Source organism: Ictidomys tridecemlineatus, chromosome 10, assembly GCF_052094955.1.
Source record: "Ictidomys tridecemlineatus isolate mIctTri1 chromosome 10, mIctTri1.hap1, whole genome shotgun sequence".
NCBI lineage: Eukaryota > Metazoa > Chordata > Mammalia > Rodentia > Sciuridae > Ictidomys > Ictidomys tridecemlineatus.
Genome location: NC_135486.1, coordinates 123,438,358 through 123,451,472, shown reverse-complemented (window position 1 = coordinate 123,451,472; position 13,115 = coordinate 123,438,358). Strand labels below are relative to the sequence as shown.

General features: G+C 42.6%; 1 protein-coding gene across 3 annotated transcripts in view; it reads left to right on the top strand.

Annotated features, from left to right (window-relative positions):
• Positions 1-3,655: 3,655 nt before the first annotated feature.
• Itgad (integrin subunit alpha D) overlaps positions 3,656-13,115 on the top strand; it is a 31,317-nt gene continuing 21,857 nt past the window's right edge. For all 3 annotated transcript variants that reach the window (XM_078024010.1, XM_078024011.1, XM_005328566.3), the window contains exons 1-6: positions 3,656-3,748; positions 5,499-5,604; positions 8,179-8,282; positions 8,418-8,488; positions 8,614-8,728; positions 11,751-11,881. In XM_078024010.1, the coding sequence (XP_077880136.1) occupies positions 3,703-3,748; positions 5,499-5,604; positions 8,179-8,282; positions 8,418-8,488; positions 8,614-8,728; positions 11,751-11,881 (573 nt within the window). In that variant the 5' untranslated portion in view covers positions 3,656-3,702. The remainder of the gene's footprint in view (positions 3,749-5,498; positions 5,605-8,178; positions 8,283-8,417; positions 8,489-8,613; positions 8,729-11,750; positions 11,882-13,115) is intronic.

Below are 13,115 nucleotides of genomic sequence, written 5' to 3'. Positions count from 1 at the left end.
TCCTAAATAGAATAAGTTATACTCAATGTATGTATAATATGCCAAAATATATTCTACTGTCATGTATAACTAAAAATAACAAATAAAAAGTAGTGGTCATTAGAAATGGAGAAAGGAAGGGGTAAAATGGGATAGAGAGGAATTAGATAAGTATCAAAACACAGTTAGTTAGACAGAAGGAATTAATTCTGGTGTCCTATGGCAGAAAAGGGTAACTATAGCCTGAAAGAAGACTCCATAGGTTCCCAACACATAGAAATGAACAGTATCTGATGGGATGGAAATGCTAATTTCCCTGATTTACATATTTTAAACCTGTACAAGCTATTGGACTGTACCCCATAAATATGTGTGTGTGTGTATTTTGGTGCCAACGATTGAACCCAAGAGCATTTAATCACTTAGCCACATCCCCAGCCCTTTTTTGTATTTTATTTAGAGAAAAGTCTCACTAAATTACTTAGGGCTTCACTAAGTTGCTGAGGTTGGCTTTGAACTAATAATCTTCCTGCCTCAGTCTCCCGGGCCACTGGGATTACAGGTGTGCATCATCCCATCTGGCAATATATATAATTACTATGTGTCAATTAAAAAACAAATAAGAACAAACAAAAAGACAAGAGGAAAGAAGCAAAACACAGCACTGAAAGTGTCACTTAAGCTGTGAGGACCTGTAACTCAGGCTCTCCATTACTGGGGCAGGCCTGGGTCATTCTGGTAAAAAGTTATGAAAAACAAATATACTTCCTCACACTGATTTAAGATTATGAGATATGTGGTTTGATTATTTTTTAGAAATAACTTTTAAAAAGTTATTGAAAATTGGTGATTCTTGTAGTTATAGAGATCCTGGGAAATCCTCTGAGGATGCCCTGAGCTTGGGAAACATCACCACAGCTTTGGAAGCCTTGGCAGCTCTGAAACTGGACCTGGAAGGAAGATGTCTTCATGGCAGTGTGTGGTGTTTATAAGTTTGAATCTTATTGCATTCTGCCCTTATTGTTCTCTAAAAATGAGTGGGAAAACAAATAACTTTTGCTGAGATAAGTGATAATAAAATGGAGTCAAAGTTGGACGCTTTAGCAATTGTTGAAATCAGCAAAACTTTGGCCTCAAGCACAATTTGTGAAAGGAAGTCCAAAATTAATGATTATGTATGAAATGTGATACCATTCAAGATTGTGTCTAAAAGATAAGATGTGACGAAAATGGAGGAAACGAAAAGACCTTTAAATTTTTGCATTAAACAGAAAAATCAGAAAAGTTATTTTGTGGTTCCAAACTCAGAGAGAAGTTCACAAACTCATTGAACTGATGACAAGGTGCTTGCAGGTCGCTCAGTACGAGAGGGAGAAAGCTGCCTTTCAACCTGGCTTGACAGCCTTTGCAAGGAAGTAAGTAAATCAGCCCCAAAGTCAGTAATCACTGTCCTTGGCCTAGTGTCCTCCAAGGGCATTGTCCATATGTCAGAATTATTTTTTTCTGTCCATTAAGCATTAGCTTGAGTAAATTTAAGTATTTTTTTTGTTTAGAAAAGTTTTATATTGTTCATTCTTGAAAATCCATGTTTTAAATGTTTTAAATAACTGTCACTTATAACACAAAATAATTTATGCCATAGGTGGAGATTTTGTCGTGTGTGTGTGTGTGTGTGTGTGTGTGTGTGTCCGTGTATAAACAAATAAATTAATAAATCTTTTATGCTGGGGATTGTACCCAGGGTCTGTCATATTTTAATCTTTAGTATGTTTCTGAGCTTTTTTTTTTTCAGGTTGATGCACTGTTTTTCACGATGGCATATTTGTACACGCACAATTTCAATCCCCATTACCTCCACTTGCCTATCCCTTCTCCCTTTCTCTGGTCCCTTTACTTTGCTGGACTAGTCTCCTTTCTATTTTTACAAGATCTCTGGTTTCCACATATGTGAGAAAACATATGACTCTTGACCTGAGTCTGTCTTATTTTTCTTAATATGGTACTCTCCTCTTTCAACCATTTTCATGCAAATGACATAATTTTGTTCCTCTTTATGGTGGAATAAAGATCCAGTTTGTATATATATACCACATTTTCTCTACCCATTTATCAGTTTAAAAACACTTAGGCACTTTCCAGACTTGGCTATTATGAATTGTGCTATTATAAACCTGTGTGTGCATGTATGCTGACCTTAATTCTGTGGTTAAATACTGAGGAGTGGTATCATGGTCATAAGGTGGTTTCGTGTCTGATCTTTTGAGGAGCCTCCATTGGTCTCCACAGTGGCTGAAACAATTTATCATCCTACCAACAGTATATTAGTGTTTCTTTCCCCCCAAAGCCTCACCAGCATTAACTGTTGTCTTCTTGATGATTGCCATTCTAACTGGAGTGATTCACATTTTTTAAAAAATATTTTTTTTAGTTATAGTTGGACACAATACCTTTATTTTATTTATTTATTTTTATGTGGTGCTGAGGATTGAACCCAGTGCCTCACACGTGCTAGGTGAGCACTTCACTGCTGAGCCACAATCCAGCCTCATGATTCTCATTTCTAACTGGAGTTTTGATTTTTCTGATGGGTTGAGATGTTGAACATTTTTTTCATATAATTGTTGGCTATTTATACTTATTCTTTTGAGAAGTGTCTGTTTAATTTATTTGCCCATTTATTGAATGAATTTTTTTTGGTGTTGAGTTTTTTTGAGTTTTTTACATATTCTAGATAGTAATCCTCTGCCACAAGAGTAGCTGTCAAAGATTTTCTCTCATTCTGTAGGTTCTCTCTTTGCACTGTTGTTTCCTTTGCTGTGCAAAAGTTTTTAAGTTTGACGCCATCCCATTAATCAATTCTTGGTATTATTTTCTGAGTCATATCTTCCTGGGCTTTCCTACATAGGATGCTTTTTTCATGTTTTTGAGAAATATTTACTTATTTGTGCTTAATTGCAGAATATTTTGAATAGGCATAAAATCATACAGAATAAATAACAACCACTCATTTATCTACTTGTCAAGCTCCTCCCCAATTAAGCAAATATTAAAATATGAAGTGTTGAATGATAAGTTTAAGAAATGTTAAACAGTCCCTACCCCAACAGAGTCAATAGCTCTTCTTCATAGATTAATTTTGCCTGGTGCTCATTATGCATTCTTCTGTCTTTCATTTAAGATGAAACTGAATTCATTTATGTGGTTGCCTACTTCTCTAGTCTGTTTCTACTACTCCTGAGTCCACTGTATGAAGTTATATAACATTTTGATGATCCATCCTCCTCTTGTGGGGGCCTGCTTTTTAACCAACACCCTGACCTAGGGGAAGGTTACCTCCACCTCCCCAAGCCCTTGACACTCTGGGGTGGTACCCCACACTTCATGCTCCCATCGCTGTGTTGGGGCCTCTACTGCTACCTATCCAGCTTCCTTCCCTTCTACTTATGTGCAGCCCCAGGAAGTCCCAGAGAGCTAGGGGAGGGTGGTCTACTGAAAGAAAGAAGTCAGAACCCTGTAGGTGGTGGTAGTGGGGAGAGTAAGAGGCATTTTTTTCCCAGATTGTCTTTGGCCTCTGCCCCAGGTCTGTTCTATGATTAACCAAGATCCTCTTCCCCACTTGCTCCTCCTCCCACCCCTTTGAGGGCCTGAGTCATTATTTTAACAACCCCCCAGGAGGCTGAACCCCTTCAGTGCTCTGTTGTCCTGCACTTCACTTCCCAGTCAATGTGCTGCTCAGTGATGGTTTTCAGAGTTTTGCTTCTCCTGAGTGGTGAGTTTGGGGCTTTCAGGACTGGGGAGAAACTCTGTGGAGCTGTATGTGTCTCCTGTAGGTCGGGCTGGGGGCTGGCGTACAGTTCTTACAGTTCACATGAGTTGCGAAGGGAATGGTGTTGGGAGGAGGGATTGCTCGGAATTTGGAGAAATATGATCTGAATGAAGGTGAGGGGGAAATGGGCTTATGAGTTATGCTCAGTGGAGAATGAACATCTCTCCAGTTAGCCATGTTTTCCAAGGTCTTTCTGCTCCTCATTCGTGGAGGCCCTGGTGTGGGTGGTGTGTAAGAAAGAGAAGTCTGCCCTAGCATAATCCTGGGTGAGAAAGGCCATAGAAACCACCAGGGAGGTGGTCAGGATACTATCTCTCTGGGCCTGATTTTCCCCCAAGTCCTGATTTCAGACATGCTATCCTGTTGAGAATATAGTACGCAATTTGACAACTGTCAGGACCATATTCATATGTCATTTAAAAAATGAGATCTCACACAAAAACTCAAGATTTACATCTTCTCCTTAGAAATTGAAAGGCCTGGCAGTTCTTGTAACTAGATCCTGGTAATGGCTGCCCCCCCTTAGAAAAGGCACAAGCTCTAAAGGATCATTATTCCCTTGTGCTCACTTCTACCCCACTTCACTACTGAAGTTACCTGCCTAATCCATGAGGCACTCGACTCTGTGCCCCTTGATATCTTCCCACTTATTACATATTAAGAACTTCTTTCAGGCTCAGAAACAGTATAACTTGAAGGTATGGAATGTGAGGCTTCTTTGCATGTGGCCACAGTAGCGTCCTGACTCCCTAAACATTTGGTCTCTTCCCAGAATCCCAGCGTTCAGGTGTCTCTCTGTCACCACCTCTCCAGATACTTATCCCTCTTAGAATTCCCCTATTCTTGGAATTGGAGTTGACTCCTCAATCCAGAGACAAATGGAAATTCTAGAAAAATGGGAAAGAAAGATGGCTGCTTGGGAGTAAGAAAAAAAACCTATTGATCTAGGGGTCACCTCCTGATGCTTTGGAGCTTAGCCACCAGCAAAGGGATGGTGACCAGTTGACGACTGGGAGAGCAGGTTGGGATCCTGGCTGTGCCAGTGACTTGTGCTGTTCAGAATCAGTGAACAAATCGGAATTAGACAGCTGTGAAAGGCACTATGTCAAACACTGAAAAACAAGAAAAAAATCTTTTCCTCATGTTGCACTGAGAGAGGGGACATGAGAAACACAATTACAAATAATTAATCACAAACTTCTAAGTCTGTTCCCCATCTGATTCTTGGGGTCTCTGTGTAATGAGAAGATGGAACAGGATAGTCTTTATGGAGGGTGCCCAAATGCCTTGGAGAAGTCCCTGTCACATTGTTAATGGTGTCCCTTTTACTCACAGAAGGTCCCATTTTAGACAATAAATTTTATGGGCACCTTATTTTTAAGGGACATTTGTAATCTAACATACCAGGAAGCAATTGGCAATTTCAGATCCTGGATACCCTTTGAAGTAACTTTGAGGGGGGTATTTCCTCAGATTGCTGTTCTTTGCCTCGAGGTTTGATCATATTTGAGGTAGGCAGAGGGATGGGAACCGCGCAGATGGCAAATCAGTAGGCACAGTGGAAGGAGTGGCTTGGTCCTCCTGGGCAGGTGAGAACCAAGTTAGAGTGGGGTGGGGTATCAAGAGTCCAGGAAGACAGAGAGGATGAGGCTTTTAGAATCACTTCCAAGCCCCTACTCCTTGTATTCCTCAGTCCTGGCTTCTTATCATGGATTTAACCTGTATGTGGAGGAGCCCACAGTCTTCAGCGAGGATGCAGCTGGCTTTGGGCAGACCGTGGTGCAGTTTGGTGGATCTAGGTAAGCCCTGCTCACTTCCCCACTGCCATTCCCATTGGGTCCTGTAGGAAGGGTGGCATCCTAGGAGTTGTCCTGGAGGAAGGGTGGCCTGGGTGAGGAGTCTTCCCATGTCTCTTCTGAGGCCTCTGACATCACCATATGTACTATCACAATCCCAGGAAGGGCCACAAAACCCTAGGAAAGATCCATCCTTGAGAGGAAAGCCTTGAACCTGCTGTCCAGATAGGGCAGCTTCTTGGTTGGCAAACTGTGTAGTTGCACAATGCCCATACTCATTATACTGGGAGTTTGATGATCTGCTCTCAGGCTCTTGAAATTCTTAATGATTTTATTTTTGTAGATATATATTTTCTTTAGTAAAGTCTGATGGGAGGGTGGAGATGTGCTAGGAGTTTAGGGTCCTCACCTTATGAGAAGCCCACCTCCCACCACCTCCTTGGGAAGGAATTTCAGCTGCCTGCTCCCCTACCCCTGTCCAGTGACTGCTGGTGCCCTCCTCCCCTGGCATGAGCTGGGCAAGGTCAGAATTGGGTGCCCTCGCCTGGTAAATATCCTGGAGCTTGAGTGTGACACTAAATAGAAAATAGAATGTACCAGAGAGAGAGGGAGGAAGAAAAGGGTGTGTGTGTGTGGGGGGAGAGAAACAGAAAAATGGACAAAGCTCTTCTCAACCCCAAGAGGCTCCACATTTTCATCTTGCATTGGGACCCATAAATTATGTACTATCCCTGCCCCCGCCCTAGGAGTTTCCATTCTCTTGTTCCAAAGATGGGGACCCAAGGAGTTCAAGTCACCATGTGACGCAGGTGTGACAAAAGCATGGGAAGGCCAAGAGGGGAGAGAGCAAACCCAGGAGGGGAATTCCAGGAGGCCCACAGAGGAGGTGGTGTTGGCTGAGAGCCAGGAGGACAGGTTTTTGATTGAGTTTCAGAGGTCACTGGGTTCTAAATGAACATCCCTCCCATTTCCTCACCCAGCCGCAAGGCGGGGGAGATAGAAGCAAGTTTCAGGGGTTAGGTACAGGGATTTTGTTTATCTAGATATCTATCTATCTTAGAGATGTGATGCATACACCAAAGTGCATAAATCTGAAGGTTCCAATTCAATGATATTTTGTGGGGGGGGGGAGATACTGGGGATTGAACTCAGGGGCACTTGACCACTGAACTACATCCCCAGCCCCATTTTGTATTTTATTTAGAGACAGGGTCTCACTGAGTTGCTTAGTGCCTCGCGGTTGCTGAGGCAGGCTTTGAACTTGTGATTCTCCTGCCTTAGCCTCCTGAGCCACTGGGATTACCGGCATGCTCCACCATGCCTGACCCCAACTCAATGATATTTTTATGCTTGTGTATACTTGGGTAACTACCACTTAGATCTGGCCTTCCCCCGGTCCTGCCCCTCCTAACCACTCAACAAATGTAATCACTATTCCAGCTTTCATCACCATTAAATTGTTTTCAGACCCTATTAATAAAAAGGGATTACAACACTGATTATTATTTACCAATATTAATTACCAATATTATTATTTACCAAACAATATCAATAAACACTAAATAGTTGATGATATCCTAATTACTACTAAGTTATTGTTCTTCCTGGCTTCTGTTGAGTTATAATCCAAATATTTAAAAAATTGAGTGCACCTGTAAGGAATGGGTTGGATAAAGAAAATACTTGCAGGTTGACAGTTTAGACTAATGCTTGTTCTGCGTTTATGCCAGCAGCTTCGGATCCAAAGCTGCTACTCCTCTGGCCATCTGTAAGGTTTTCATCTGAAAAGTTTTAGATATTCAATGAGTCATGATGCAAAGGAATTGGGACTTTCTGTGAAGAAACAGCTCTCCTAAAGGAACCCTAAAACTGTCCATTTAACTAAGCCTTGCTCAGCTAATTAAAATACCCCAGTATTCTGTCTAATTTTCTCCTCTGGGTGGGGAAGTTGTTGGTAGTGATGTTTCCAAAATTTAAAAAAATTTTCTTAGGGAATTTTGCAAATAAAATATTTGCATGAATATGATAATAGATGTGGATATGGATTCTGATATAGCTCCTATAAATTGTGCACCCAATCTAAATTATTTACATTGTGTTTAAATTAGTTCAATTGTTTGAAAAATCAACTTTTTTTTTTTTTTTTTGAAAACGTGTGGCTTCCTGAAATTGTTCCATTTAACTTGAGGTGATTATTTTGGGAGTGGATCAAAATGATAACATCTCAGGAACACAATGTACTTACCAGTATTTGGGAAATGTCAGTTTTATTTTCAGATAGTTTTTCAAGGGGCAGGTGGGGGGCAGGTAGGTAAATGTTGTAAAAGTCCAAAACATTTATATATCCAAAATACATAAATATTTTTATGTGTGCATACTGAAAATCAAACGAAAACCCCAGCATGGTCCTTAGCATTTGTAGTTAAACTCAGGCCCTGATTTTTGAACTGCCGCTCAAGAAGCAAATACCAAGAACTTCCCTCACAAAGTCTCTCACTTCCTCTTTGCAAGATACTTCCTTGCTTCCAATCTGCCATTCTCACACCTCCTTCTACTCTTTCATGGTTATACCTCCAGGCTTGTGGTAGGAGCCCCCCTGGAGGTGGTGGCAGTTAACCAAACAGGACAGTTATACGACTGTACGTTTGTCAACGGCATGTGCCAACCCATCTCATTACACAGTGAGTGATGACCCTGATATCGGGACCCTCCACTCTCCTAGGCCCAAGCATCCCCCCTCAGCAGCTTCCAGCCCAGGCTCTCCCCCTAAATGAAGGTATGCTGTTGAGTGTAACCATGTGTATCTGTCCTCTCAGTCCCACCAGAGGCTGTGAACATGTCCTTGGGCCTCTCCCTGTCAGCCTCCAGTAATGGCTCCTGGCTGCTGGTGAGTTGCTCTGGGTCACCAGGAGGGTCACAAAGGGAGGAGCTGGGGCTGGGGGAGGCTGGGGCAGAGAGGAGGGGAGAAGGAGGGGGACTGGAGGCCTGCTACTCACAGGTCTCTATCTCCAGGCCTGTGGCCCAACTGTGCACAGAGCTTGTGGGGAGAACATGTATGCAAAAGGCTCCTGCCTCCTTTTGGGCTCCCATATGCAGATCATCCGGACAGTCCCAGTTGCCCTACCAGGTAGGTCTCTCGGAGACAGGGATTCTCTGAAGACATGCTGGCATTGAGGTGTGGGTGGAGCATGAAGACTTCTTAGCCCTCTGTGCCCATGTTCCTCTCCTAGAGGACTGTGTGTGGCTAAGCAGAGGCTCAGCAGGTCCAAGAGGGCGGGAGGCCTCAGCTGGTAGAGGGGGGAAAAGGTCTAATGAAGGCAGAGAAGCCCATGCATTGACTGTGGGAGGTCTGAGGGTCTTACAGTTGCCGACAGGTGTATGGACACTTCTTGGGTTTCAGATAAAAGGCCTTAGATGGTAAAAACATGCAGTAAGGATGAGAAATCCATGAAGAGGCAGTTCTGGATGGTTCCCTGCTGCACTGCCAGGATTCTCCAAAGGAACTCTTCCCCTGTAAGGGGAGCAAATGTCAGAGTTTTGAGAAGTGTGATGGACAATTTTGTCAGTGTCAATGTCTTCCACAGAGTGGGACCTTGGCCATGACAGCAGCATCTCTCTGAGAGTCAGTCTGCATAATGGTGGTAACCAAGTTTAAATTTTCCACGTCCATGTGCAACAGTTTAATTTTCTATGTTTCAGTTTCCTCACTGGTAAAATGATGCTTAATAATCATGGTGATTGTAGGGATAAGGTCATGGCTCAGTGGTGGAGCACTTGCCTAGCATGCATGAGGCACTGAGTTCAATCCTCAGCACCACATAAATAAATAAATAAATAAATAAATAAATAAATAAATAAATAAATAAATAAATAAATATTAAAATATAATAATCATGTTGATTATAAAGATTAAAGGATTTAATGTATATAAGGTACCTAGATCCCTGCCTGGCACATAATAAATATGTAATAGCGCTTATGATCATCTTCAAGCTGAGGACTCTTAGGACTAAGAGGAGGATACAGATAAACTTCCTCATCTGTAATACAATTAGGAATTCCAGCGGCTACTCAGGATGCTGACTGAGAACAATGCTTTAGATTAGAGAAGACACAAAGCCAGGCATGGTTTTGTGGTGGGCTTTTCACCAAAAATGAAGCAACAGAAGAAATATACTGAAACCAAATTGTGAGAAAAAAATCTATACAGGAGACAGAATGGAAGAGGGTTGTCCAGGGGCCTTGGGGAGGGGGACCATGTCCAGTCTGAGATGTCTGTGAAGCCAGGGATAGATAATGTGGCATTTAAACATGAGGAAATAGCTGTCTTCTCACAGATGCTTCTGGAACTCATAGTGTGAGATACCTAATGGAAATGAACATAGGATCAGAAACCTGGTACAGCAAGGCAGGTTTGGGTAGAGATGGAAAGGTTCACTGAGGTCCACTGAGTACCACCAGAGTACCAGGAAGTCCATGGTGCCTGATAGACATCATCTTATTACATCCTTACAAAATCCCTGGGTGGTAGACTGGATGATTCCCATTTAACAGGTAAAAACACAGATTCAGAGAGATAAGTTCCCACCAGTAGAAAGAGGCAGAGCTCAGAGCTTGAGCCAACATTGCTGACTGCCTTAGACCTTTTTCAAAAGGTGCTCAGCTCCATCCAACCAGCTGTTGGAAGCCCTGTGGATACAGTAAGAGGAGCAGGAAACAGGAGAGATATTGTGATTAAGGCTTGCTGGTTTGATAAAGGACAAGGGTGATGATTGCAAGGTATGGGTGAAGGAGGGGGTCACCTGAGGGATTCTCAGTTTGCTGTGTGGATGATTCGATTTTCTAGTCATCAAAGAAGCAGGAAGGGAAGTGATCTTCCACTTCTCTTCAGCATCCTTAAAGCAACAGGCAGTGGAGCAGGTGGGGTAGGGGCAGGGCAGGGAGAGAAGAAAAGACTGTTTTACAGTAGAGGGCAGGAGGCAGTTACTGCTGCTCTGTGGTACAGGCTTCACACCTCAGTGCTGTGGTAGCCCACTCTTCTAACACCCGATAGAGACACAGGATGTGGGTGTTGGTGGAGGCACCAACTGGGTCTTACACACAGGACATGAGCCCCTGCATGAATGCAGGGCAATCTAAAATGTCTTATTTGTTTCTCTGCGTGTGGCATGTCTTTCCCATTATAGTGTGAACTCCACTAGAGCATGGATGATGCCTTTTAAACTAGGATCTCAAGGTCAGATTTTCCCAGAAATAGACTCCTAAGTTTCATTTGGGAATGTTCTGGAGCAATACCTGTGAAAGGACTGGGTTGAGACAGGATGGAGAGTGATGCAATTCTAACAGAGGCCTTAGCCCACTCCTGGAGAGTGTGGATGTGGGTTGCCCCCAGTGTAGGAAGGTGTAACCCCAGGCAAGGCCATTCCCTTCTGCTCAGGTGATTCCTGGGAAGGACCTCAGCTGAGAGCATTGGCAGCCCTGTAGCTAGAAAGGAGTGCTTCAGTCTTGAAGTGGGGTGGGCCTGGGTGGCACATAGCAGGATCCACCATAAGTGTATCCAACAGGCCTTGAAAATGCCCAACACACAGTGATGATAGTAATAACAGCAACACTTACAGAGGGCCAGGCCCTATCTTAAGCTCTTTATATACATAGTAATTAGTTTTATTCTTGCAATTATCAAATGTGATAGGCACTATTTACAGACAGGAAAATTGGAAGCCCAGAGAGATGAACCAATTTGCCTGAAATCACCTACTAATAAGCAGGAGAACTGGGATGTAGGGCCAGGGAGGTGCCCAGAGCCAGGGAGGCTCCAGAATGTGCACTTTGAACCACTTTGATAAACTGCCTCCCCACCTTCTCTAATGACATCCCTAGAGCATGTGTTTACTGACTGAATGAATGTGGAGCTCTATCCTCTCTACCTCCCCTTTTCCAGGTCATGTGGAAGGAGGGGAGCAACAGGGGCTCCATTGAGGGGAGGAGAAACTGGAGTAACAGATTGGGGTCTTTTCGGAGGAGGGGTTGGGAACTGGGTGGGAATGCCATGCCCAGCCCCCTGACTCTGTTGAGTGGGAAGGGATTCTGGGCCCCAGGAGATTAAGGGGCTTGCACAAGCATCTTTGATTCCTCTTCCCTCTCTGCAGAGTGTTCAAATCAAGAGATGGACATTGTCTTCCTAATTGACGGCTCTGGTAGCATTCATGAAAGTGACTTTAACCAGATGAAGGACTTTGTCAGAGCTGTGATGGACCAGTTTCAGGGCACCAACACTCTGGTAAATACTGGGCACTGAGACCTGATTAGGGGAGCAAGACAGACCTGGGAAGTGGGCCTGGCATCACTGGGGGTGGGTTGGCTCATGGAGCTGTGTCATGATGAGGCTAGAGCCAGGGTCAAGGTCCCAGTGCAGGGCCAATTTGAGTCTGACCAATGGCATTTAATATATATCTGTATACCACATGTTGTTTAAAAACTACAAGAATGAGATCCTAACTAGAATAAGATATACTCCATACATGTATAATATGTCAAAATATACTCTACTGTCAGGTGTATCTAAAAAGAAAAAAAACTTTTAAAAGAAAAAAAAATCATTGAAAGGAAGCTGGGTACAGTGGTGCATGTCTGAAATCCCAGTGATATGAGATGCTGAGACAGGAGGATCACAAGTTCTAGGCCAAACTTGGCAACTTAGAAAGACCCTTAACAACTTAGTGAGACTCTGTCTCAAAAATAAAAAATGAAAACCAACTGGGGATATAGTCCAGCAGTAAAGTACCTCTGGGTTCAATTTCTAGTATCAACAAACAAACAAAAAACCAAGAAAAAAAAACACTTAAAGAACATAAAAATAATAATTTTGAGCTGTGCACGGTGGCATGTGTCTATAATCCCAGCTACTCAGGAGGCTAAGGTAGGAGGATGGCAAGTTTGAGGCCAGCCTGATCAATTTAGCAAGGCCCTGTCTCAAAATAAACTTGAAAAAGGGCTGGAAATGTACCTCAGAGGTAGAGTGATCACCTAGCATGTGAGAAGCCCTCAGTTCAATCCCTGGTACTGTAAAAATAAAGGAAATAAAATAAAACAAAAATAATTCTGCTGTGAAGTTTGGCTGAAAGTAACTCAGCCGAGTGAGTGGTGCTTTCTTCATTATGTTTTATGTATAACTCATGACTTCTTTATTACTTTCTAGTAACTAATTTGTATGTAAATACAAATTCTTAGAAAGAGAGGAAATATCTAAATTGATTTCAAGTGTTATACATTTTTTAATGTAAGTTTAACAAATATTATCTTTGGCATGGCTGTTCTTTGTAAATCATGAAAGAAGCATTATTTAATTTTGATTTTCCCAGTTTTCTTTTTGTGTCTTTAGAGCAATTGTCCCCTTACCCTGTGTTTCATTACATTATTTGTAGGGCCTAAAACATATGGGAACGGTTTGTAAATCCAAAGTTTTTCTGAGATAAAAAGTCATTCACGAAAAATAACACCAAGGGTAACCCACA